Here is a 26,982-nt window from a genome sequence, read left to right as displayed (position 1 = left end):
CTGCCCTGCCCGAATCCCACCCTGTCCTTGTCTGAATCCCACCTGCCCTGCCCAAATCCCATCCTGCCCTGCCCAAATCCCACCCTGTCCCTGCCCGAAGCCCACCCTGTCCCTGCCTGAATCCCATCCTATCCCTGTCTGAATCCCACCCTGTCCCTGCCCAAATCCCACCTGTCCCTGCCCAAATCCCTCCCTGTGTCCCTGTCAAAATCCCATCCTGTCCTGCTTGAATCCCATCCTGTCCTGCCTGAATCCCACCTACCCTGCCGGAATTCCACCCTGTCCTTGCCCAAATCCTACCTGCCCTGCCCAAATCCCATCCTGTCCCTACCCAAATCCCATCCTATTTTACCCAAATCCTGCCCTCCCTTACCTGAATCCCACCCTGCCCTAATCCTACCTGCCCTATCCAAATCCTGCCCTGCCCCGCTCAAACCCCACCCTGCCTTTCCCAAATCCTGCCTGCCCAAATCTCATCCTGCCCTTCCCAAACCCCACCCTCCCCTTCCCAAATCCCACCCTGCCGTCTCCCGCTGTTCCTGCAGGATCCCCGTGGCCAGCCCGGTGTCCTCACCCGGGATCATGACGTGCAGCCCCTTGAGGTGCTCGTTGGTGACACCGCTCTCGGTGCACACCTTGTCCACGAAGCGGTTGATGAACCTCACCACGGAGTTGGCCACGTCTGAGCTCTCGGCGTCCTCGAAGCCGCTCTCGGTGTCGTAGCTCTCGGCCACGCTGCCCGCGATGCTTCCCAAGGGAAACGGGGAAGGGTCAGCCCGAGACAGCCCCAGCCATGGACCACTCCCTGCACGGACCCAGGAGAGCTCCCACTCCTCATATGGTCCCAGGAGAGCACCCATTCCTCATATGGTCCCAGGAGAGCTCCCACTCCTAGTAAAAACCCAGGAGAGCTCCCAGTGCTGACACAGACCCAGGAGCACTCCCACTTGTGACAGAAACTCAGGAAAGCTCTTACTCGTGGAAAAAGCCACGAGAGCTCCCACTGCTCATAGGAGCACAGGAAAATTCTTACTCCTGATATGATCCCAGGAGAGCTCCCAGCGCTGATACAGACCCAGGAGAGCTCCCAGTACTGATACAGACCCAAGAGAGCTCCCACTCCTCATATGGTCCCAGGAGAGCTCCCAGGGCTGACACAGACCCAGGAGAGCTCCCACTCAAGACAGAAACGCAGGAAAGCTCTTACTCCTGGAAAAAGCCAGGAGAGCTCCCACTCCTTATAGGAACACAGAAGTTCCTACTCCTGATATGATCCCAGGAGAGCTCCCAGTACTGATACAGACACATAAGAGCTCCCACTCCTCATAGGGATGCAGGAGAGTTCCTACTACTGATATGATAGCAGGAGAACTCCCACTCCTGACAGAGGCCCTGGAAAGCTCCCTCCCATTCCTGCCAAGAGTCCAACACTGTTCCCATTCCCAGCAGGGACCCAGCAGAGCTCCCACTCCTAGAAACCCCCCGGGACACCACAGTCTGCCTCAATCCTGACAAAACCCTGGAATCCCAGCATGGCTGGGACTGGAAAGAACCCTCACAGGGGTCCAACGCCCACAGGGAGCAGGGCTATCTTTCCCTGACAGCAGCCTGTCCCCAGCTCGGGTCACGCCGGTGTCCCCACACCTGTTGGTGACGAAGCTGTTGCTGACGCTCTCCACGTCGCCCAGGCCGGAGCTGCGCAGCAGGCGGTTCTTGCTGGTGTCCAGGGGCAGCAGCAGGTAGCTCATCCTGTTGGCGTAGTGGATGGCCTGGCTGAACACCGTGCTCTCCTCCTTCTGGATCAGCTCCTGCTGCTTCTCCCGGCTCATGGTGGGCCACAGCCGCAGCTGCTCCGACGCGATCTCCAGCGCAGACTTGGCCTCCTGCGGCTCCTCCGCGCTCTCCTGGGGCAGGGGAAGGGATGGGGCTGTGTGCATGGGCACACCCACAGGGATCTCCCAGAACTGGGGTGCCGCCCCTCGCTCTCAGCTGAGCAGCCTGCCCAGAACAGGCAGCTGGGCTGGCATTGCCAGAGCAGCTGGGGCTGCCCCTGCATCCCTGGCAGTGCCCAAGGCCAGGCTGGACACTGGGGCTGGAGCAGCCTGGCACAGTGGGAGGTGTCCCTGCCATGGCAGGGGTGGCACTGAAGGGGTTTTGAGGTCCCTTCCCACCCAACCCATTCCATGATTCTATAACTCCATGATGAGCCCCAGCCCTCTGGGAAGAGCTCTCCTGGGCCACGCTCCCACCTGCTCCGTGTGGTTCTCCTCAGCACTGTCCAGGTAGAGGGCCCGGATGTGGTTCTGGACGTCACAGTAGAACATGGCCTCCCAGAACTGGATGTTGGTCCACACCACGTGCTCCTGCACACAGCTGTAGGCAAACTGGGTGATGCCAGGGCTCAGTTTCTGTGGAAGGAGGTGGAAAAGATCCATCTGCACACAGCCTTGGTGCTGAGCTCTCCACTCAGGTGTCCCTGCTCCTCAAGTCGGCCACTGGGAAAGCCCTGGGCAGGCAGGAGGGATGTCTGCACCAGAGCTCCTCTAGCATTCCCTGAAAATTCTCTTGCTTAGAGCCCATCCAGAGCCCAGAGGCTCAGCCCAGCCCAGCCTGACCATGGGATTTAGCTGTCATTCCAGAGCAGCCCCTTCCCACAGGTTCCCCTTCCAGCCTCCCTGGGAGCCTCGGGCCAGTCTGGGCTGGGTGGAACATTCTGGGCAGGAGCTACAGGCTGACAAGCTCTGAGGGGACACCCCCCACCCTGCAGCCTCTGCCCCCTGGGGGGATCCTGAGGCTCTGGGGCGGGGACCCTGCGGTCACTCACCCTGCAGAAGGCGGTGACCAGCGGCAGCAGGGCCGCAGCGATGCCGTGCTCATCCATGGCTGTGCAGTCCTGGGGAAGGAGCAGGGGTGACCAGGGGACACTCCAAGGCTGACCCCTGCCGTGCCCCACGGGAAGAAGGAGCCCCCCAGCCCTGCCCTACCTGGAGGCAGCAGTTCATCATGCGGATGACGAAGTCGAACTGCTGGTGGTCCAGCACGGCGCGGTTCTGCTGCACGTGCAGGTGCAGCTCCTGGGTCAGGCAGTGCCGGGCAGCCCGGCCCTTCATGGCACGGAGCACAGCTGGGAACAGCTGTGGGAATGGGGTTTGTGGGCTGGGATGGGCCTGGAGAGCCCTGCTCCCACACAGAGCGGGCCCACACCAGTGTCAGGGCATGCACTCGGACATGGAGACAAAGCAGGGCAGAATTCCAGGTGTGGCTGGCAGGACACGGCCATGGAGGAGGGGGAGGAGACCAGGGGCAGGGGGACATGGAGCAATGGAGTTGGGCTGGTGTGGAGCCACCAGCCAAAATCCCAGGAACACCAGGAGGGGACAAGTCACGGGTCAGTGGTGGGCACGGCAGTGGGACTTGATGGTCCCAGAGGGACTGCCAATCCAAATGGCTCCATGGCCTGTTACTGAGGTGGGAGTGGGGCTGTGATCCCTGGGAACAGGGACAGGAGGAGATGGGACAGATTCAAGCTGGGCCAGGGAAGGCTCAGGATGGACATCAATGGGAATTTCCCTATGGAATGGGTGGTCAGGCACTGACACAGCTGCCCAGGGAGGTTTGGAGTCCCCATCCCTGGAGGGATTTCAAGGATGTGTGGATATGGCACTTGGGGACATGGTCAGTGGTGGCCTTGGCAGTGCTGGGGATGGTTGGACCCAATGGGCTCAGAGGAATTTTCCAACCTCAGTAACTCTGTGATTCCACAACTTTTTGACTCTAAGCCAACCAGCAGGATGTGGGCACAGGACAGGAATGTCCTCTCCATCCACAGAGGACACTGACCCCCATCCCCAGCCCCCCTCACCTTTTTGGCCTCCAGCATCTTGTTCTCGAAGACGTAGGAGATGCAGTTCCTGACCACCTCCAGGCGCCGCGCGCTGTTGGCCAGGGCGTTCCCGTTGCGCTCCAGGATGGCAGCTGGATGGAACAGATGCCCTCAGTCTGGGTGGGGTGGGGCTGGCACCCGGGGGGACACTGTGTCCCCCTGCTCTGAGAGACCACGGGGCCTCCATGGGCCTTGGGAGCCCCTGGGGAGCTGAGGACCCAAAGGAGTTGGAGCTGCTGTTTCTCCATGTTTTACTCCTGTGCTGTGACCCAGAACAGGGTCCACTGTGCCCCACATACCCATGGGGTGTTCCAAGGGCACCAACAGCCCCCCAGAGCAGGGTCTCCCAGTCCCCCACACACCAGTGGGGGTCCTGAGGGCACCATGGCCTCCAGCAGCCCCCCAAAGCAGGGTGTCCCCATGCTCCACATACCAATGGGGGGTCCCAAGGGCACCATGGCCTCTGGCAGCTCCCAGAACAGGGTTCCCCTGTGCCCTACAAACCACTGAGGCTCCCAAGGGCACCATGGCCTCCCACAGCCCCCCAAAGCAGGGTCCCCCCTGTGCCCCACGTACTGATGGGGGGTCCCGAGGGCACCATGCACTTCTTCTCAGCCTTGACAGCAGGTGGGGCTGTCTGCAGCTTGGCCGTGGCCTGGTCGATGATCCACTGCACGGTGCCCTCATCCAGGTGTGGGAAGGGCTTCTGGTGCAGGCGCAGGTGGCAGCCCTCGGTGGGCTTCTGCACCTTGTGCATGGTCACCGCAGGGTACGGGTTCTCCTGCGTGGGGACAGCTCCTGCTCAGCCCTGAGGTTACCCACAGCATGTCCCCTCCTGCACAGGAGCCCCCAGCTCCCTGCTCTGCTCCCAGCTGGAATCTGCAGGGCCCAGGATCTGCTCCCCCAGCCCCCAGGGATGCACAGCTATGGCACAGCCATGAGCCAAGTGCCAGCAGGAGCTCCAGCCCAGCCAGGCGAGGCTCCTGCCTTCAGGTGCTGCTGGAAACCTCCAGCTGGACTGGGGAGGCTCGGGTTGGACATCAGCAGGAATTTCCTCCTGGAAAGGGGGGTCAGGCCTTGGAAGGGGCTGCCCAGTCCCCATCCCAGGAGGTGTCAAAGGAATTCCCAGAGGTGGCACTCAGGGTTGTGGGCTGGGGACAAGGTGGCCACTGGGCACAGCTTGGACTGCATAGCCCTGGGAGTCTTTTCCAACCTCTGTGATTCTGGGATTCTATGATCCTATAAAATCAGGACCTCTGGCACATGAGGATGTGCCTGACCACCCACGACAGCACAAGGACGGACAGGAACTATCACCAGGAGCTTATGGAGGGAGGACAGAGTGACCAGGACTGCACCCAGGCTCTCCCTGCCCCGTATCCCCCAGCACATCCCCACTCCTGCCCGGGGGCTCCAGGACTCACATTTTTGTAGAGTTTCTCTGCCAGCTCCTTGATGTGCCTCAGGATTTTCTGTTTGTTCCCCTCCTCTGCCTTCATGCGCTTCACCTCGTTGGCCACGAGCTGGGGAGGACAGGACAGGGGTGACAGGGGCAGCTCCAGGGCCTCTCCCAAACCTGGGGCCACGCAGATCCTGCTCAGGCCCCGCAGATCCCGCTCAGGCCCCGCAGATCCCCCTCAGGGCCAGCAGATCCTGCTCAGGCCATGGCAGATCCTCCTCAGGCCCTGCAGATCCCCCTCAGGGCCAGCAGATCCCCCTCAGGCCCTGCAGATCCCCCTCAGGGCCAGCAGATCCTGCTCAGGCCATGGCAGATCCTCCTCAGGCCCCGCAGATCCCCCTCAGGGCCAGCAGATCCTGCTCAGGCCCCACAGATCCCGCTCAGGGCCAGCAGATCCCGCTCAGGCCCCGCAGATCCCCCCCAGGGCCAGCAGATCCCCCTCAGGGCCAGCAGATCGCACTCAGGCCATGGCAGATCCCCCTCAGGCCCCGCAGATCCCCCTCAGGCCCCACAGATCCCCCTCAGGGCCAGCAGATCGCGCTCAGGGCCAGCAGATCCTGCTCAGGCCCCACAGATCCTGCTCAGGGCCAGTAGATCCTGCTCAGGCCCCGCAGATCCCGCTCAAGCCATGGCAGATCCCTCTCAGACCCGCAGATCCTGTTCAGACCCTGCAGATCCTGCTCAGGCCATGGCAGATCCCGCTCAGATCCCGCAGATCCCCCTCAGGCCCTGCAGATCCTGCTCAGACCCTGTGGATCCGGTTCAGATCCCACAGATCCCGCTCAGGCCATGGCAGATCCCGCTCAGTCCCACAGATCCTGCTCAGCCTCACAGATCCTGTTCAGGCCATGGCAGATCCCGCTCAGCCCCCACAGATCCCACTCAGGCCATGGCAGATCCCGCTCAGCCCTGTAGATCCTGCTCAGGCCATGGCAGACCCCACTCAGCCCCACAGATCCCGCTCAGCCCCCACAGATCCTGTTCAGCCCCACAGATCCCGCTCAGCCCCCAGATGCTGCTCAGACCCCACAGATCCCGCTCAGATCCCGCGGATCAGACTCAGACCCTGCAGACCCCGCTCAGCCCCACAGACCCCACTCAGCCCCACAGACCCCGGGCTGTGGGAAGGGGAGCTGCCCTGAGGCCCCACCTCGTCGAAGAGGTCGATGGGGCGGTAGGGAGCCCCGCGCTCGGTGACAAAGCCAGCGAAGGCCATCCCCTCCAGCACCTTGGTGAGGAAATCGTCCTCTGTGAGCCCCCGCTGGCCCAGGAACGCCGCCTGCAAGGGAACGGCAGTGCCATCAGCACAGTGGTGACACCAAGCTGTGGGTGGGCACCTGGGGGGCACTGGGACGGTGCCACCTCCTTCCTCAGGGACACGGTTGGCATGGAAACCTGAGCCTCTGGCCCATGGCAGCAGGACAAGGGGCAAGGGAAGGGCTCTGGTGTCACCCTGGCATGCAGAGGCAGGACACAGGGACACGGGGGCACAGGGCCAGAGGGACTCTGGGACACAGGGGCACAGGAATACAGGGACAGAGCGATACAGGGCCATGGGGACACAGGGACATAGGGACACGAAGCCAGAGGGACTCTGGAACATAGGGGCACAGGGACACAGGAATACAGGGACAGAGGGATACAGGGACACAGAGACATAGGGACACAAGGGTACAAGGCCAGAGGTACTCAGGGACATAGGGCCAGAGGGACACAGGGACAGAGAGCACAGGAACACAAAGCCAGAGGGATTCAAGGCCAGAGGGACTCAGGGTCAGAGGACTGCAGGTGGTCCTTCAGCAGTGCCAAGAGCTCCCCAAACACCCAGCTGCAGGCCTGGCTCCCTGCTGGCTGAGCTCTGCAGGAACACCCAGGCAGGGAGGGAAGCGCTCCTGCCCCGGGAGACCTCGGCGCGCTCCAGGACAAACACGGGATGCAGGTGGGCTGGCAGGGGTGCTGGGGAGGTCACTGCCTGGAAAGGCAGGATGTTTCCTGCACTCAGCTGTCCCAGCCCGGCCTGGGTGAGGCCCTCACCTTGTGGAAGCGGATGACGGGCTCGGGGTGGATGCGGATGATGTGCAGGCACCAGCGGTAGCCCTGCAGCAGCTGAGCAAACAGGCGCAGGAACACGGCCCGGATCTCCTTGTCCTGCAACAGGGAAGCACAGCCCGGGCTGGGGGGGCTCAGGGTGTGGACAGGGCAGCTCCAGGGGCACGGATTTCCCCCCAGGATGGGATCAGCCCCGGGGTGAGGGCAGGGAATGCAGCTGAGATTCCAGGGAAAAGGGGCATGGGATTTACTGCTCTGCCCCCCCGGGGCTGCACAGGGAGGAGAGGGAGCTCTCCAGCTCTGGGAATGCTGCAAGCCCAAACATTCCCTGTCTGCTCCAGCCTGGCTGTGAATCTGGAGAACAAGGCAGTGCAGGATCCAGCCACGGCTTGGAGCAGTGGCCTCGGATGGACACGGGGCTGGAATGGTGTGTGAGAGCCAGGATGGCCCTGGGGAACAGCCCCTGCTGAAGGTCCCTCTCCTCCTGCCCCAAGGTGTCCCTGGGGAACAGCCCCTCACCCAGGGGAACAGCCCCTGTTGAGGGTCCCTCTCCTCCTGCCCCAAGGTGTCCCTGGGGAACAGTCCCTCACCCTGGGTCCCTCTCCCTCCCACCACTCACCTGCATCTTGAGGGAAGAGGCAGAGATGGTGGAAGGGGGGAAGGCGAGGTCAGCCACCTCCAGCTCCGGGTCCAGGACCTGCCCAGGGAGGACACTCAGCTCAGGCTCCATCCCGGCTGGAGAAGCCAAGGACATTTCCCCAGAGACCCCACAGCCCCTGTGGAAAAGGTCTGAGGGGCTTGGGGACAAACCACAGGGGATCAGGAATGCTCTGCTGGGCCTGACCCTGCCTTGGGAAGCACGGCTGGCACTGGGATCCCAGGGAAGGGGGAGCCCCTCCTGCTCTGCCAGGGAGACCTTCACCCCCCAGTGCCCCCAGGAGGAGCAGGAGCTGCTCCAGCAGTGCCTTGGGAACACAGGAGCAGCCAGGCCACAGCTGCTTCCTGCCCTGGGCTGGGAGCCAGCACCACATTCCCAGAAACCTCTGCCAAAGGAACCCCCCCAGCACTGCAGGACATCAGAGGGCACTGGGCTGGGAATGGCCACTGGGACAGGGGCAGCAGCACCCCAGGGCAGCAATCACAGAGGAGGGAACCCCTGCTGCTCCACTCCCAGCTCCCATGCAAATGTGTGCCATTCCCAGGGCGCTGGCCAGAGGCCAGTGGATGAGGAATGGTCCCTGTGACAGGACCCCAAGGCATGGGTAGGACCCCAAGGTATGGACAGGATCCCAAGGTATGGGCAGGATCCCAAAGGCATGGACAGGATCCCAAAGGCATGGACAGGATCCCAAGGCATGGGCAGGACCCCCAAAGGCATGGGCAGGACCCCCAAAGGCATGGACAGGATCCCAAAGGCATGGGCAGAACCCCAAGGCATGGACAGGATCCCAAAGGCATGGGCAGGACCCCAAAGGCATGGGCAGGACCCCCAAAGGCATGGGCAGGACCCCCAAAGGCATGTACTCCCCAAGGCACAGGGAGGACCCCAAGGCAGGAATCCTGTTCACAGAGGAACCTCAGCTCCATTCCCACCTCTCTGGCCACATGTGTCACTGCCAGGGGATGGTGCTGGCACCCCAGGGATGCCGTGGGGAACAGGAATGCCCTGGCACTCACCATGGACAGGGCTTCCCGTGTCTGCTGGAGCAGGGGCTCGGGCAGCAGCGAGATGTGCACGCACTCCGGGACGTTCACGGTGCCGCCGTCCAGGTCCGCGATCACCACGTCCAGCTGGGAGGGGACAGCAGTGGGACACAGCCCCACCTCCCAACCCCACATCCCAATCCCACAGCTGATGGGAAGCTACCCAGGTGAGCTGGCTCAGGAAAGGGCTGGGAATGGGCTCTAGCTCCTCCCCACCTTCCCTGAGCACTCAGCAGTTCCATCCTGTCCCCAAATCCAAGGACACACTGGGATCCCTCACTGGGGGGACAGGGGGACACCGGGCAGGAGAGGGACCCAGCCATTCCCACGTGACCCAGCCATTCCCATGTGACCCAGCCATCCCCTGGCTCCTGTGGGACACCTGGATGCATCCTGGGCTGGGCACACACAGCCCGTGGCCCTGGGCACGCTCAGGACAGATGGAGCTGTCACCCGAGCTGTGACACCCACGCTGCCCCTCCCCAGCCCCTGGCACCAGGGCAGGGCACGTGGCCTCTCACCAGCTCCTGGGTCTCCGACTGGAAGATGGAGTGGACGCCGATGATGAAGGGGGTGGGGGTGCTCAGCACCTCCAGGAGCTGGGCGGGCAGGATGGGCACGTAGGTGAAACTGCAACCAGAAACAGCCTCAAAACCAGCCTCAAACACCGCCCCACTGCAGCCAGGCCAGCCCTGCCCCACACCCCTGCCCTGTCCTGGCACAGCCAGACACCATCCTGGCTCTGGAGCCGTGTCCAGGGTGCCCTGGCAGCCCCAGCCCCTCGGGCACACGTGGCCCCCAAAGGCTGTGGCTGCCCCATCCCTGTGAATGCCCTGGGAGGGACCGGGGACAAGGCCTGCAGGGACAGCACACGGGGAATGGCTCCCACTGCCAGAGGGCAGCCATGGGTGGCATCTTGGCAATGAGGAATTCCTGCCTGGGCTGGCATTGCCAGAGCAGCTGGGGCTGCCCCTGATCCCTGCAGTGCCCAAGGCCAGGCTGGACACTGGGGCTGGAACAGCCTGGCACAGTGGAGGTGTCCCTGCCATGGCAGGGGTGGCACAGGAGGGGCTCTGGGGTCCCTTCCAATACAAATTATCCTGGGATTTCATGATTCCATGATATGATCCCTGTCTGGTCTTGGGGTTGTAATCAAAGTCTGACCAAGGAAAGGGTTTCCAGCAGAGCCACTAACTCCAAAAGAAGAATTTCAGGAAAAATTCCCCATGGAAAGGGTGGTCAGGCCTTGGCTGGGGCTGCCCAGGGAGCTTTGGAGTGCCCATCCCTGGAGGTGTCCCAGGAACTCCTGGAGGTGGCACTCAGGGCTCTGGGCTGGGGACAAGGAGGGGATTTGGAACATCTTGGACTCAGTAACCCTGGAGGGTTCTTCCAAGCTCAGGGATTCCATAATTCTGTGAAAAATAAGGTTCCTCTGGGACACCAACAACCTCTCTGCAGCCTGGGGAGACAGGAGCTGGCCAGGAACCTCTGTCCCAGCCCAGCCCTGGCAGAGCTGCCAGGAGCCCCAGGGCTGCCAGGGCTGTGTTCCCACTCCCTGTGGGACATTCCCAGCTCCCAGGGTGAGCGGGGTTCCAGCCATCCCACAGGAGTCACCACGGGGGCTTGGCCACCACCAGCACAGCCACTGCTGGGAACACCTCACTCCTGCTCATGGAACCATGGAATCTCCTGAGTGGGAAGGGCCCACAGGGATCACAGATCCAGCTCCTGTGCATCCCTGGCAGTGCTGTCCAAATGCTCCTGGAGCTCTGGGGCTGTGCCCCTTCCCTGGGGAGCCTGGGCAGTGCCCAGCACCCTCTGGAATAGAGCCTGTCCTGATGTCCATGCTATCCCTGCCCTGGCACAGCTCCAGCTGTTCCCTGGGTCCTGTCCCTGCTCACCAGGAAGCCCAGAACATTTCCCAGCACTGCCTCCAGTGCCAGAGCCCGTTTTGCCTGGGAGAAGAGGGAAGCAGGGCTGGGAGATTCCCAGTTATTCCCCAGACCCTGGGATGCACTAAGGGTGGCACAGGGGCACAGCTGGCACAGCTGGAGGCTCGGGGACCCTCACCTGTATTTGAGGGGGAACATGAGAGCCAGGAGGGCCCGGCAGGCGTCCGTCAGCCTCTGGTAGCTGCTGGAGAGGAACAGGATCTTGTGCTCGGTCAGCGCCGCGCAGAACAGGAACAGCACGTTGGTGATGCCTGGGCAGGGCACAGCAGGGGCTCAGGAACTGGGGGGTCCCTCTGACACCCCTCAGAGACCCCTGATCCCCCCCCAGGCTGCAGCCCACTCCCCATCCCTGCATCCTGCCAGGGGAGGAGCTCAGCATCCCCCAGAGAGCCACTTGTGGTTCTGGTCACTGCCAGGTGTGCTCCCCCTTCCTGGACAGCTCCGTCCCTCCTGGGGGCTGGTGGCCTTCCCTGGGGGCACAGGATGGCCTTTCCTTGGGGACACAAGGCCAGTGGCAGCCCTGGGCTGCTCCTCCAGACCCCAGCCCCAGTCCCACCCTCCTGGAAAAGGGACGGCACAGCAGGGCCAAGAGGCTCAGCTGGGACAGAGCTCAGAGCCACATGCAGGAGGTGACCCGCAGGGAGGTGACCACAGGGAGGTGACCCATGGGAGGTGACCCACAGGGATGTGACCCGCAGGGAGGTGACCACAGGGAGGTGACCCACAGGGATGTGACCTGCAGGGAGGTGACCCACAGGGATGTGACCCACAGGGAGGTGACCCATGGGAGGTGACCCACAGGGATGTGACCTGCAGGGAGGTGACCCACAGGGATGTGACCCACAGGGAGGTGACCACAGGGATGTGACCCATGGGAGGTGACACGCAGGGAGGTGACTTGCAGGGACCCCAGGTGCCACGGGGACAGGGTGGGGACACGTCTCACCAAGCTGGCGGAAGAGCAGGGCCACGCTGCAGCTGCTGACAGGCAGCGAGTCATTGATGGGGGTCTGGATCACCTGCCTGTCCCCTGCTCCCAGAGAGATCGTCCTCTGCAAGGCAACACACACCTGGTCACCAGGGCCACCCAGAGAGGGACAGGGCCAGGGCAGGGGCAGCCAGACCCCCCCCGGGCACAGGGCCACCCTGTCCCAGCACAACCCCGATCTGCTGTGGGAAGAGGGAAAGGGAAAGTGAAAGGGAAAGAGGAAAAAGAAAAGGGAAAGAGAAAAGATGCTGCCACAGCACCCACTGGGTGCCTGACTGGGTCCCTGGGCTGAGGGAAGGAGGGCAGCTCCTGCAACATCCCCAGGCAGTGCCAACAATGTCCCAACAGCCCTGAGATCCACCTGCAGGTGGGACAGAATGGCTCTCCAGGACACGAGGGCTCCCCAGAACTAGAGGGTTCTCCAGGACATGAGGGCTCTCCAGAACTCAGGGAGTCTCCAGGCCACGAGGGCTCCCCAGGGCTCCCCAGGATCTGAGAGGGCTCCCCAGGATCTGAGAGATCTCCAGGACACAAGGGCTCCCCAGGATTCAAAAGCTCTCCAGGATCAGAGGGCCCCCCAGGATTCAAAAGCCCTCCAGGATAAGAGGGCTCCCTCAGGATGCAAAGACTCCCCAGGATTCAAAGACTCCCCAGGACTCAAGGGGAATTGAAGCCTCTCCCAGGCCCTTGGAGCCAAGGAAGCAGCTCCCCTGTCCCAGCCTGGCTGTGCCCAGGAGCAGCCCCAGCTCCACAGCCTCTCCAGCGAAGGAATATCCTGAGAATATCCTGAGGAATATCCTGGGAATATCCTGAGAATATCCTGGGGGAAGGGATGGACATCCTGGGCACAGGATTGGTGCTTCTTCCCTGGTACCACTGAATACTCCCAGCCCCGAGCTCGTTCCCAGGGACACAGGGACACTCAAACATCCCCAGGCTGTCTCCAGGCCCCTCTCCTCCTCTTTTCACTCCTTTCCAGGGAAAACACTCCTGCAGGAGCAGCATTTCCTCTGCAGCCACCTCCTGGCAGAACAGCCCCAAAATCCAGGGCTGAGCAGAGCCAGAGCCCTGAGCTGGGCTGTCACAACCCCAGCAGGGCACCCAGAGAGCTGAGCCTGGAATTCAGCTCCTTCCCAGAGCCCAGGGACACCCTGGCTGTGACACACAGGGACACATACCCGAGGGTACCACCGGGACCTGGGGCTGGGTCACAGCAATTAACAGAGAGGCTGCTAATGAGGGGACAGACCCAGAGCCGGGAGAGAAAAGGTGGGGAAAAGAAGATGGGAAAGAAAAGGAGTTCGTACCACGGCTTCGTCCTCCACGTCAGGCTGAGGTGGGACAGACAGAGAGCACAGTCAGTTAGGACACACAGACAGGCACAGTGGGGACACAGACACCAGCAGGGACAACGGGACAGGAGAGAAACTCACGGTCAGGGACAGGGACACCAGCAGGGACAACGGGACAGAAGCCCACAGACAGGGACACCAGCAGGGACAATGCGACAGGAGAGAAGTCCACAGACACAAACAAGGACACCAGCAGGGACAAGGGGACAGGAGCCCACAGACAGGGACAGGGACACCAGCAGGGACAATGCAAGAGGAGAGAAGCCCACAGACAGGGACACCAGCAGGGACAAGGGGACAGGAGCCCACAGACAGGGACACCAGCAGGGACAACGGGACAGGAGCCCACAGACAGGGACACCAGCAGGGACAAGGGGACAGGAGCCCACAGACAGGGACAGGGACACCAGCAGGGACAATGCAAGAGGAGAGAAGCCCACAGACAGGGACACCAGCAGGGACAACGGGACAGGAGCCCACAGACAGGGACACCAGCAGGGACAATGGGAAGGGAAAGGAGCCCAGATACACAGACACAGAGTGAAAGCAATGCCTATGGCACAGGGAAGGAGCACTGGACACGGCAGGAGAGCAGGAAAACCGCAGGAAAACCACAGGAAGGGAAGTGCCACCACCAAACTGTTCCCCCTGTCACACAGTCCCCGTTCCCAGGGCACAGAGCCATCCTGCCCCAGCTGGGGGCATGGATCTGTGCCAAGCTCAGCGAGCCATGGTGGCAGGAGAAGCCGTCCTGCTGTGGCAGCCGCTCCTGGTCCCGCCGGGAGGAGCCGGATCCAGGCAGATCCCATGGGAAGGGACTGCAAACCCTGGCACAGCCCGGGCACGGGCAGCACCTGGGGCACGGGCAGCACCTGGGGCATGGGCAGCACCTCGCTCTGCCCCAGCACTGGGACAGGCCTGGCTCCACACCCCTCCACAAATCCCAGCAGCACTGCTGGCTTCTCCCAGGACCTACGTGGCTCTGGGTGCCAGAGCAGGACCTGCCTCAAATCCTGCTGTGATTTGGGATCAGGGAGAGCCCCCTCAGGGTCAGGGCACTGCAGGAAGGACACCCCTGTGGAGGCACCAGGGCCTGTGTTGCTGTCCCAGTGCCCCATGGTGCTGTCCCAGTGTCCTGTGCTGTTGTCCCAAAGCCCTGCAGTGCTGTCTCAATGTCCCACAGTGCTGTCCCAGTGCCCCATGCTGCTGTCCCAGCGCCCTGCAGTGCTGTCCCAGCCTGGCCAAGGCTCCTGCACTGGATCAGCCAGGCTGTGGGATCACTCCTGGCCCTCTGTGCTGGGGCAAGGGGAGCTCAGCCAAGGGAAGGCCCGTGGGGACACAAGCACACACCCACAGGGACATCCCAGGGGCCAGCAGGGCACGAGAGCTCCAGGGCACAAACTGCTGTCCCCAGCCTCTGCCAGGGGTCCAGCTGGGCTCTCCCTCTCTGCCACCCCCAGTGAGCCCCCCAGCTCCATGTGCTGAGCCCAGTTGGCCCGGAGCAGGGCAGGCTGGAGGGACACAGGGCTCTGAGGGGACAGCAGGGGGCTTGGTGGCCTCAGCTGCAGGAGAAGCTGCTGCTCCTCAGGCCCCCAGCACCGGCACAGGACCCGGGGCACACACAGGACCTGGTACAGAGCTTGGCACGGCCATGGGCACAGGACCTGGCACAGAGCTTGGCATGGCCATGGGCACAGCACCTGGCACAGACACAGGACCTGGCATGGACACAGACACAGGTCCCAGCACAGGACCTGGCACAGACACAGGTACAGCACCAGGCCAGTGCCCCGAGGAGAGCTCCAGGCTCTGCCCTGCCCTGCTGGCCATGTCCCCACAGCTGTCCCAGCCCTGCTCTCACAGATGGCCCGTGACCACTTGGCTCTGGAGCAGGGTTCAGCACAGAGCCAGACCCCAAGAGAGCCCACGGAGCAGGGAATGTTTGCATGGATTGAGCAGCACCTACGCCAAGCCCCTGGTGCTCCCTCCCAGGCAGCAGCCGCCAGGACAGAAGCTGCAGCAGGAGCTCCTTGGCTAATTGAGGATCTGAGTGGGATTTGTGCTCGGAAGCACTCGGGAAGGCAGCAGGGCACGGAGCCAGGCCCTGCCCACGGGGCCCACTCGGGCATGGGGAGCAGGGCTGGGCTCTGAGGGGACAGAGCGAGGACAGGGAGGGCAGCAGGAGCCCAGGGCCCACCTGTGCTCCCCCCGTGATGGGGATGGTGCAGGTCAGCAGGTTCCCGATGACGTTCTCCAGGGACACGCTCAGCCCGTCCACGTAGATGGTGTAGATCAGCCCCAGGCTGTTCTGGAGAGGGGAGCAGAGCAGGGATGAGCAGTGCAGGCAGCTGGGGACACCCCAGGGCTTGTCCCTGGCCACAAACACACCCTGGCAATGCCAGCTCCACATCTTCCTCATCCACAGGGATGGATATTCCAGCCAGGAGAACGTCCCCATCCCTCCACTGATCCCACCAGAGCAGGAGATGCGTCCCCAAGGCCAGAGCTCCATGGGAGCAGCACCAAGGGGCTTTCCAAAGCTCCAGCAGAGAGGTGACCAGGGCAGCTGGGCTGCCCCAGCCTTCCAGTACCCCAGTCCCACACAAACCCCAGGGAAGGCATGGCAGAGGATCCTTCCCCAGCGAGGGTTGGGTGAGATGCCCAAAATTTGGGCAATGCCCTTGACAGCACACCTGGACTCTGGTCAGCCCATGGTGGTCACTGTGGGTCCCTTCCCACCAAAACATCCTATTCCAACTGGGAAGCAACAGCAGCCCCAGCTCTGGGGGCACCAGCACAGGGCAGCCCCCAGAACAAGCTGGGAACGAGGGATTTGAGGAATTTGTGTTCCAGGCACCCTCAGGGTGCTGGTTTCCAACCACTGAGGAAAAGGGAAAACACAAACACTGGACTTTGGAGAGCAAGGCCAGGCAGACTCTGTCACAATGGAATAAAGAGGGAAGAGCAGGATAAACCTCTGCCTGCTGGAATGAGAGAAGATGAAGCTGAGATTCCTGGGCACTGGAATGAGGAGCTGGGAACTGTTTCTGTCCCAGGGGAGCAGCTGGCAGGACATCTCTGTCCTTGGGGACAAGTGAGGGGACCCTGTCTCCTGGAGGTGCCCCAGCTTGTGCCTGGCAGGACCCCACTCTGCTGTCCCAGGCTTAGGAAAACAGATCCTGCATTTCAGAGAATTCCCACTCCACACAAGGCAGGGACACCTCCCACTGTCCCAGGTGCTCCAGCCCCAGTGTCCAGCCTGGCCTTGGGCACTGCCAGGGATGCAGGGGCAGCCCCAGCTGCTGTGGCAATGCCAGCCCAGGCAGGAATTCCTCATTGCCAAGATGCCACCCATGGCTGCCCTCTGGCAGTGGGAGCCATTCCCTGTGTCCCTCCATCCCTTGTCCCCAGTCCCTGGAGCCCCTTCAGGCCCGGCAGGGGCTCTGAGCTCTCACTGGATCCTTCTCTCCAGGCTGGTCACTCCCAGCCCATCCCCATGGATACACTCTGTACCCAGCCCTCCCAAGGCTCCCCAGGCACACAATGCAGCACCTCTGGAGGCAGCAGAGCTGGCACAGCCAGTGCTCCCAGGAACAGGCTGTTCCTCAGGGCTTCCCAGGAGTGGGGCCTGCAGCTGCTCCGTGTCCCGCAGCCATCCGGGATCAGCGGCAGCAGCTGCAGCCCCACAGCTCCGGGGTGCCAAGGCAGGATGGAGCCAGGCTGCCAGGGGCTGTGCCAGCCTGTTCCCACTCCCACAGGCAGGAAGCCCTTCCCAGCACAGCTGCCCTGCTCCTGACTCACCCGGAACACCTCGGCGTGGTCCAGCCGCGACACCAGCACCAGGCTCTTGGGAGCGAACAGCTGGGCAGGCTGCACCAGGGCTGAGGCCTCCTCCTCCTCCTCCTCCTCGCCCTCACCGTTCCTGGCATGGCTCTGGGGCTGGGGAGACACAAACCAGCCCGGGCTGGGGGTTAAGGGATGCTCTTCCCTGTCCCAAGCTCCTGCATTCCAGTGGCACAGGGAAGGCAGGAACCCTGACCAGAGCCAAAAGCAACTGGGTGCTTTTCTACCAGCATTGTTGGCCACCTTTCCCATCCATCCATCCATGGATTCCTGTGGCACAGGGAAGGCAGGAATCCTGCCTACAGCCAAGGGCAGCTGGGTGCTTTTCCACCAGCACAGCTGACCATTCTTCCCATCCATCCACCCATGGATTCCTCTGGCACAAGGAAGGCAGGAATCCCCAGAGCCAGAGCCAAAAGCAACTGGGTTCTTGTCCACCAGCATCGCTGGCCACCCTTCCCACCCACCCATGGATTCCTGCGGCACAGGGAAGGCGGGAACCCCTGGCCAGTGCTTGACAGGTGCTTCCCCATCAGCACCACCAGCCCCTGCCCCCACGTCCCCGTGTGTGTCCCCATGTCCTCATGTTCCCATGTGTCCCTATGTGTGGCCCCACGTCCCTATGTCCCCATGTCCCCGTGTGTGTCCCCGTGTGTGTGTCCACGTCCCCGTGTCCCTGTGTGTCCCCGTGTGTGTCCCTGTGTGTCCCCATGTCCCCGTGTGTGTCCCCGTGTGTCCCCGTGTCCCCGTACCTGCGGGCTCTCCACGGCCTCCCAGAAGGTGAAGCAGGCGCAGTAGTGCCGCTCCGAGTTGATGTCGGTGAGCACGGCCACGAAGAAGGTGGGGGGGTTCCTCTCGGGGAAGAGCTGCCACCCGCTGGGCTGGCAGAACTGCAGGAGGGACAGGCTGGGCTCAGGGGCTGCCACCCTCACCATCATCGTGGGATCCCAGCCCCGAGCCCCAGCCCACATCGCCCATGGAGCCTGCAGAGAAGGGCGGCTCCACGGGCCAGGAGCTGGGAGAGCACCAGGCAGAGCCCCCAGGCTCCTCCTGGAACTGGGCGGCTCCTGGAATTCCCAAATCCCCCTTGCAGGGAAGCAGGGCCAGCAACATCCCCTCCTGTCTGCAGGGACAGCAGGAGCTGCCTGGAGAGACCCACACTGGGAGGGGTCGTGATGGGACAGCCCAGCCAGGCAGGAGCCCCCAGCTCCTGGGGAAGGTCCCCCATGGCAGACAGGCCCCAAATTCTGTGCTGACCCCATGGCACAGAAACTCCAAACTCTGCACTGCCCCCATCCCACCGTGGGCCAGACACCCCATGCCAGCACCACACAGAGCCCAGGAGGACAGGGGACACGTGGGACACGGGCTCTGGAGTGGCTCCAGGAGGTGGCACCACTCCCCTGGCACACACACGGGCCTGGCTGTGCCATCTCACTGCACCAGCCCCTGGCACTTCCCAAAGCCCCTCCCAGGGCCGGGGTAATTCCAGACTCCCCCGGCTTCCCGAGCCTCAGGGGATTTTCTCGATTTCCTCAGGGCTGCAATTGGCTGCTGAGGAGCCATGGAAAATTCCCTGGGTGCGGGACAGCCCGGCTCCTTCCAGCCTGACTCCTCCCAGGGCTGGAGGCACACTGAGGACACGGGAATTCTGCAAATCCTGGGAGGAGAACCATGGCACCAGGGCCTGGCGAGCTCAGGAGTCCTGCCCCAGCTCCCTCAGGAACCCAAGGTGGATCCCACCTGAGTCTCCCAGCTGCTCACCACTCCCCGTGCTCACAGTGCCCACAGATCCTCCTGTGCTCCCTGGCAAGAGCCCACGGGACAGGAGCTGGGCTTTGTGCGGATCCTTGGGGTGGCAGCAGGAGGGACAGGAGGAGAAAGCACCCCAGGAGCTGCTTCCCACATCCTGTGTCCCTGGAAAGGAACACCCGGGGCTCCTCCATCACAGAGTCCCTCCATCCTGGGGCTCCTCCATCCCGATGTCTCTCCATCTGAGAGCCCCCTGCCAGCTCCCATGGGAGCACGGGGAAGGCCTGGCTCAGCAGAACACCAGGATGAGCACACGGTGTCACTGTCCCGGTGTCACTGTCCCAAGGTGGGAATTGCCCCTCCCTGCTCCCAGCCCCACACAGAGATCTCCTGGCACTGTGGGAATGAGGAGCCCAGAGCACACGGAGCTGCTGGATCAGGATGATGGAATCAGGGAATCCTGGCATGGCTGGGTGGGAAGGGACCCCAGAACCCCTCCAGTGCCACCCCTGCCATGGCAGGGACACCTCCCACTGTGCCAGGCTGCTCCAGCCCCAGTGTCCAGCCTGGCCTTGGGCATTGCAGGGATCAGGGGCAGCCCCAGCTGCTGTGGCAATGCCAGCCCAGGCAGGAATTCCTCACTGCCAAGATGCCACCCATGGCTGCCCTCTGGCAGTGGGAGCCATTCCCTGTGTGCTGTCCCTGCAGGCCTTGTCCCCAGCCCCTCTGCAGCTCTGCTGGAAGCTGCTGGATGCCCTGGAATGCTGGCAGAGGCGGAGCAGGTCTGCAGGCCTGGACACACCCAGCAGGTGCCAAAACCATCCCAGAGCTGCCTCAGGACGTGGAAAATCCCACACAAAGTCCAGCAGACCTGTGGGATCATGGCATGGAAGGTCCTAAAGCCCAGTGCCGAGGAAGGATCCAAAAAGGAGAGTGGGAACGGCCCTGAGAGCCACTGGAGCACAGGGAGCCCCTGGATTTACAGCAATCTCCATTCCCACCTGGATGCCCCTGCTCCAGCAGAGACCCTGGGAATGCCCTGCCCATGGAATGCCCCCACCAGGCAGCTCCTGGGGCTCTGCAGGAGCAGCTCTGGGCAGGCAGGGAGAGGCTCCCAGGGTGGTTTATCCACACCCTGTGCCTGTCCCCAGAGAACTCAATCCATTAAAATGAGTTATTTCTGCTGGGAATTGCTGCTGGACACCGCGCACAGCCAGGAGCTCCAAACCCCAGCTCCCTGCACACCCTGGGAATGTTTCTGTCCCCAAAAAGCTGTCAGGGAGATCAGCCCTGACCGCAGGGACACGTCCCACCGACCCCCAGGACAGGCTCCCGTGGGTTTCCCGAGCTGCCTTCGGAGCAGCCCCACGTGCTGCTCCCCCTGGACACTCAGAGAGTTTGTGGGAAGCCCTGGAGCCACCCCTGCCTCCCAACAGCACAGGGCTCCAATTGTTTAAATTCCAAGGATTTTTTGGCTGGACAGTTTGACCCTTGGGAAAAAAAGCAGCTTTGCTCCTGCTTGGGACAGTTCCCAAGTCCCTGCAGACACCAGGAAACTCGGAGCAGAAAAATAAAAATAAATATAAAAATAAATGCGTGGTTTTGCCTCAGATTAAACAGCACAGAAAGGTCCCAAATTGTGCTGGAATTTCAGGGAACATGTGATAAAGAGGAGCTGGTCACTGCTGATCCCAGTAACAATGGGATGAGGAGCCAGTAACCCCAGTGATGACGGGCAGGGACACCTCCCACTGTCCCAGGCTGCTCCAGCCCCAGTGTCCAGCCTGGCCTTGGGCACTGCCAGGGATGCAGGGGCAGCCCCAGCTGCTCTGGGCACCCTGTGCCAGGGCCTGCCTGCTCTTCCAGGCAGGAATTCCTTCCCAAGATCCCACCTAAAAGGATGTCCATCCCTGGCACAGCTGCCAGGGCAGTGCTGGAGTCCCCATCCCTGCAGGGGTTTCAAAGCCATGTGGATGTGGCACTCGGGGACATGGGCAGTGGTGGCCTTGGCACCACGGATTGCACTCAATGGGCTCAGAGGGATTTTCCAACCCAAATGAATCCATGATTCCATGAACCCCACGGGGAATGGAGCAGCTTCCAGAGGGCTCAGCCTGCAGGGCTCAGTCTGTCCCAGCCCATCTTTTCACTGGAATGGAGCTCCAGCTCCTCCCTCAGGGTCCCTGGAGCTCCAGGGCACAGGGCAGGGATTGGGAAGAGCTCCCACTCCAGTTCAGCCATGAGGGAAACAATCCCACCCTCCTGGATGAGCTGGAGGATCCCCACAGCTCCACATGCCGGGAATGTCCCAGCTCTGAGCTGATCCCAAAGCACCCCGAGAGCCGGTGACCATGTCCAGAGGGCTGGGGACAGCCAGGCCCTGGCCCTGGGATCCAGGCAGGACAACAGGAGCTGGGGGTGCTCAGCCTGCAGGAAAGGAGACTCAGGGTGCCCCCAGCACTCTCACAGCTCCTGAAAGGTGCCTGTGCCCAGCTGCCCCTGGGCTCTGTCTGCAGCAGCACTGGCACACCCAGGGCACACAGCCTGAGCTGGGCCGAGGGAAATCCAGCTTGGAGAGCAGCAAAAAGCTTTTCCAGCAAGGGGGAGAAAGTTCTGCAATGGCTGCCCGGGGAGGGGGTGCAGTCACCACCCCTGGGTGTGTTTAACCAGCCTGGAGGTGGCACTGGGTGCCAGGGGCTGGGCTGGGCTCCAGGGCCTTGGAGGGCTCTCCCAACACAGGGATTGTGTGATTGTGTGTGATTGTGTGAAAGGCCTGGCCATTCTCCTGGGGGGCTGTGGACACTAAGGCTGCATCCATGGCTCCTCCAGGGGGCATTCCAGCATCCCAGAAGAGGAGGGGTAGCAGGAGGCCAGGAGAGGAGCCAGTCCTGGATCCATCCCACCATTTCTGGAGAGCTCCACTGCTGGATATGCAGCCAGGGCAGGTGGGAACTGCTCCCTCCCAGCCCCCCCAGTCAGACCCCGTGGGATGCGTCCCAGTGCCACCCCCAGTGTCACCCATGGGGCCCCAGCCACTCACCAGCTCTATGCCCTGTGGGAAGGGGTTGTCCTCCCAGTCCTTCTCCGGGAAGCGCTGCAGGATCTGGCCCTGTCCATCCCCGCTGCCTGTGGGGACAAGATGGGATTAGAGGGCAGCAGGTACCCCCCACCCACTGGGAATGTCCAGCTGGAACAACCCCGGGTGCTCCAGCTCTCCATGCATGGGGCAGCACAGGAGAGAGCCCAGGCCAAGCAGCGCTGCCCCCTCCAGCAAGGAGCAGCAGAGATTCCAAGGAATCCCAGAGCAAACAGCTCCCAGAGCCTTCTCTGGAGGTGGGAGCGGTACTGGAGCAGCAGCTCTGGTCCCTCTCCAGGCAGAACTCCCTTCCCTGCGATCCCCACACGGACAGCACCCCCCGCTCTGAGCTGCACTCCCTGCTCCTCATCTCCCACTGGCCTTTCCCCAAACAACTCTGCCTGGGGTTTATTTTGGGTTCCTGACAGCTCCTGCTTCCCCGGGGCTTTATGGAGCACTGGGAGCACTCCAAACCCTCACCTGCCCCCCAGCCCACACCATTCCAGACCCTAAATCCTGCTGTTCCCCATGGACAGCCTGGAAAAGGCCCAGCAGGACAGGTGGGCACTGCGGGACCAGCCGGCTCTGGGACAGCCCAAGGTGACAGTGCCACCAAGTCTCCTGTCACAGCCCGAGGTGACAGTGCCATCAAGTCTCCTGTCACAGACCCTGCCAGGCTGGGAGGGGCTCCCACACTGCTCAGGCTGCTCCTGGATCCAGCTGGGAATCACAAATCCCAAGGATTCTGGCCCAGCCACGAAGGCAGGCAGCCTGTGGTGGGGAGAGGGGGCTCCTTCCAGCCCCTTCCAGAGGGAGGGATTATCCATTTCCAGGGACCACCCAGGGCCTCTCCCATCCCAGGAGCCGGGTCCTGGCCATGGAATGGGGCTGGGAAAGCAGGAGGAGCCCCAGGGAAGGGCTATTTTGGGAGCCCAGACAAGTCCCCAGGGTCCTGCTCACCACACAGCAGCCACAGCTGGATTTAGCAGGGAGAGAGAAAGGGAAAGGGAAAGGGGCCATTTATAGCCCTGGGCCCAAAATGGAAAGGCTGGAGCCAAACTGGGCACCAAATATCCACAGGGATGGGGTCAACCAGATCCTGCCTGGCCACGTGCTGCGACACCACAGCCCTGCTCTGCCACCACAGCCCCGCTCTGTCACCACAAACCTGCTCTGCCACCATGTCCCTGCTCATCCCTGCTCTGTCACCACAGCCCTGCTTGTCCCCTGTTCTGTCACCACGTCCCTGCTGTGTCACCACGTCCCTGCTCCATCCCCACATCCCCCTGGAGGCAGCCCTGGCCCCGAGTGCTCCCAGCCCTGGCCAAAGGCTGCCCACTCCCAGTGCCGAGGGCTCGGCTCAAGCACCAGACAGGAAAATCCCTTGAGATCCACACGCCAGGATTACAGCTCCAAGCTGTGCCCTCCACACCCAGCCCTGCCACGGCTTTGCTGCAATATCCTCAGTTAAAGGGGAATGGATACAAGACCACAAAATGATGGAATGGTTTGGGAAGGGACCCCAAAGCCCCTCCAGTGCCACCCTGCCATGGCAGGGACACCTCCCACTGTCCCAGGCTGCTCCAGCCCCAGTGTCCAGCCTGGCCTTGGGCACTGCCAGGGATGCAGGGGCAGCCACAGATTTTCCTCTGGTACTTCTATTCCAGGGCCAGGAATTCCTCATTGCCAAGATGCCACCCATGGCTGCCCTCTGGCAGTGGGAGCCATTCCCTGTGTGCTGTCCCTGCAGGCCTTGTCCCCAGTCCCTCTGCAGCTCTGCTGGAGCCGCTGCAGGCCCTGCCAGGGGCTCTCAGCTCTCCCTGGAGCCTTCTCCTCTCCAGGTGAGCACTCCCAGCTGTCCCAGCCTGGCTCCCTGGGAGCTGAGGGGCTCCAGCCCTGCAGCAGCTCCGGGGCCTCTCTGGGCTCTCTGCCACAGCTCCAGGTGCTGCTGCTGTGTCCCAGGGCTGGGGCAGCACCTGAGGGGGCACAGGGACAGGATCCCCCTGCCCTGCTGCCCACACCGGGGCTCAGCCCAGGGCTGGGGGAGCTCAGGCTCATCATCCTCAACACAAACAGAAATCATTCCAAGGGCTGCTGAGAACAATGGGAACCTCAATTCCCAGGGTTTTCCCAGAGCCAGGAGCTGCCACCCTTCAGCCAGCTGCAAGCAGGTACATCCTGATTTTGGGGACTGTCACCAACAGGCTGACTCAGGAACCCAGCACTTCCCTCAGCTGCTCCCGGGGCAGCCTGATCCCGGCTTTGCCACTTCCCAGCATTCAGCTCCGTATCGGGCTGCGGGATCGGCGCGTCCCTTCCTGCCCCATCCATCCTGCTGAGATCCCTGGGAACGCTGGAGATCCTGGCAAAGCACAGTGCCAGTGAACCCCGGCCCGCAGGCAGCTGCTGCTCTGCTCCGTCCTTCCTGCAGCTCCTGGGGACACCTGGGGGAGCCCAGCCCCTCCCTGGCCTGCACTGGAAGGTCACGGGATGTTGTTGTGACACAGGAAATTCTAAATAAGCCCAGAGGTAAACACGGGGCTGAGGCACGGCACCGGATGACCCCGGCTGGGAGCGCTGGCACGGCGGGACACGGGCGGACACTGCCGGGAACGGCTCCGGACACGGCTCACGGACACACGAGTGTCCCCTGTGTCCCCTGAATGTGGGACAGGAGGGGCTGTGCATCAGCCCTGCGCACACACCGGCCAGGCTCTGCCTCCGGGGCTGGGGGGCTCCCAGAGCCTGCAGGAGGTGCCCACCGTCCCTGGAAAATCCCGGGGGATTCACGGGTGGAGCACGGCAGCCCCAGCCCATGCCAGCCCCACGGGGGCAGCCATGGGGTCAGGGCTGGGAACCACCCTGCAGCAGCTTCTGCAGCCCTTTCACACAATCCAGAGATCCACAGAATTCACACAATCACACAATCACATACAGTCACACAGAATTCCCAGAATTCCTGATTTGGGAGAGCCCTCCAAGGCCCTGGAGCCCAGCCCAGCCCCTGGCACCCGGTGCCACCTCCAGGCTGGTTAAACACACCCAGGGGTGGTGACTGCACCCCCTCCCCGGGCAGCCATTGCAGAACTTTCTCCCCCTTGCTGGAAAAGCTTTTTGCTGCTCTCCAAGCTGGATTTCCCTCGGCCCAGCTCAGGCTGTGTGCCCTGGGTGTGCCAGTGCTGCTGCAGACAGAGCCCAGGGGCAGCTGGGCACAGGCACCTTTCAGGAGCTGTGAGAGTGCTGGGGGCACCCTGAGTCTCCTTTCCTGAGGAGCTGGATGCAACAGGGAGAGAGGAGAAGGGAATTTTCACAGGGATCTGAGGCAAAGGAGCTTGTCTGGAACAAGCCCTGTCCCACCCCTCACACCTGACAGGTGACTAGAGGTGTTTCACCACTAGCACAGGACCACTGGTCTGGCCAGTCCCCAGGAACGGCTCCTCTGCAGGCTGGGACACGACTCCCACACCCCTGAACCTCAGAAATTCGGGATGAAATCATCCAGGGGAGCACAAAGTTCAGACAACACAGCTCAGAGCTGGAGCAGGTACAGGTCACCAGAGCAGCTGGGGCTGCCCCTGCACCCCTGCAGTGCCCAAGGCCAGGCTGGACATGGGCTGGAGCAGCCTGGCACAGTGGGAGGTGTCCCTGCACATGGAACTGGAGGAGACTAAAGGTCCCTTCCATTCCAAACTGTTCCACAATTCCAAGTCCTCCCCACAGGAGCCAGAGCTGTTCCAGCCCTCCTTCCCCACAGGCTCCAGCCAGGAGAGTGTGGAATCATTTTAGAAACATCCAGTACCTTCAGATACCTTAAATTATTCCAGAAACATTCATTTCACACCATTAATGATTCTCCACCTCAGCCAGGTTCAGGGGCAGCCTCATGCCTGCCTGGAAGCATCAGCTGAGGCTTCCGAGAGCCTCTCACTGCAGGAATTATTTATAAATTCAGCAGCTTTACAGCACCAGAAAATCCTTGGTGCTCCAAAGCCCTGCCTGGAGGTGGCTCCTGCAAAGGCAGAGACAGAGCAGGCACAAGGCACAACAACCTGCCAGGACCTGGAGCTGCTGCTGAGGGCACTCAGAGCTGAGCCCTGACCCCAGCCCAGCCCAGAGCAGGGCCCTGATGGGGCTGTGGAAATGAGGCAGGAGCCATGAATCCCTGGGGCAGCACCAAACAGGGATTGGGAAATGTCCTGCAAGCCCTGGGAGTGATTGCATCAACCAGCACCAAGCAACACAGTGGGGAGCACCGCCAGCAGCCCCTGCCCCATCCCTGGAAACACCCAGGCCAGGCTGGACATGGGGCTGGAGCAGCCTGGCACAGGGGAAGGTGACCCTGCCATGGCTGGGTGGCACTGCAGGGCTGTGAGGTCCCTTCCCACCCAACCAACTCTGGGACTCCCTGATCCTCCAGTCACTCTGTCCTACCTGTGCACCGAGTGGTGGCTCCTGCCAGGGCCTGGCACACAGCCAGAGCAAGGAGGGCACTGCCAGCCTGGAACAGGAGCCCAGGGGGGCAGGAGGGCGATGGGCACGGCCCCAGGGCAGGGACTGTCCCCTGTGCTGGCCCTGCCCAGGGACCCCCTGGGATCCTGGGGGCAGCTCAGGAGAGCCCTGGAGGGGCTGCAGTGTCCAGGGAATGGGGCTGGGAATGGCCTGGAGCCCCAGCAGGGCTGAGGGAGCTGGGCAGGGGCTGAGCCTGGAGCAAAGGAGGCTCAGGGGCCCTTGTGGCTCTGCACAAGTCCCTGCCAGGAGGGCACAGCCGGGGGGAACAGGGACAGGAGCAGAGGGAGCGGCCTCAGGCTGGGCCAGGGGGGGTTTTGGGGAAATTCCCCATGGAAAGGGCTGTGCGGCCCTGGCACAGCTGCCCAGGGAGCTTTGGAGTCCCCATCCCTGCTGGGATTTCAAAGCCATGCAGATG

General features: G+C 62.5%; 1 protein-coding gene across 1 annotated transcript in view; it reads right to left on the bottom strand.

Moving 5' to 3' along the window:
- The window catches only part of SBF1 (SET binding factor 1), a gene marked incomplete at its 5' end in the record, with an annotated part of 35,363 nt that extends 13,248 nt beyond the window's left edge, over positions 1-22,115 (bottom strand). The window contains 19 exons of the mRNA XM_058806009.1: positions 575-747; positions 1,645-1,904; positions 2,250-2,408; positions 2,825-2,893; positions 2,985-3,134; positions 3,863-3,975; positions 4,460-4,664; positions 5,308-5,406; positions 6,493-6,621; positions 7,377-7,490; positions 8,011-8,088; positions 9,069-9,182; positions 9,617-9,725; positions 11,166-11,298; positions 11,994-12,099; positions 15,585-15,695; positions 17,189-17,326; positions 17,983-18,120; positions 22,023-22,115. Of these exons, the coding sequence (XP_058661992.1) occupies positions 575-747; positions 1,645-1,904; positions 2,250-2,408; positions 2,825-2,893; positions 2,985-3,134; positions 3,863-3,975; positions 4,460-4,664; positions 5,308-5,406; positions 6,493-6,621; positions 7,377-7,490; positions 8,011-8,088; positions 9,069-9,182; positions 9,617-9,725; positions 11,166-11,298; positions 11,994-12,099; positions 15,585-15,695; positions 17,189-17,326; positions 17,983-18,120; positions 22,023-22,115 (2,491 nt within the window). The remainder of the gene's footprint in view (positions 1-574; positions 748-1,644; positions 1,905-2,249; positions 2,409-2,824; positions 2,894-2,984; positions 3,135-3,862; positions 3,976-4,459; positions 4,665-5,307; positions 5,407-6,492; positions 6,622-7,376; positions 7,491-8,010; positions 8,089-9,068; positions 9,183-9,616; positions 9,726-11,165; positions 11,299-11,993; positions 12,100-15,584; positions 15,696-17,188; positions 17,327-17,982; positions 18,121-22,022) is intronic.
- Positions 22,116-26,982: the final 4,867 nt, after the last annotated feature.

Source organism: Ammospiza caudacuta, chromosome 5 (genome assembly GCF_027887145.1).
Source record: "Ammospiza caudacuta isolate bAmmCau1 chromosome 5, bAmmCau1.pri, whole genome shotgun sequence".
NCBI classification, from domain to species: domain Eukaryota; kingdom Metazoa; phylum Chordata; class Aves; order Passeriformes; family Passerellidae; genus Ammospiza; species Ammospiza caudacuta.
Note: the sequence above shows the minus strand (reverse complement) of the source record. Positions and strands in the feature narration are given on the sequence as shown.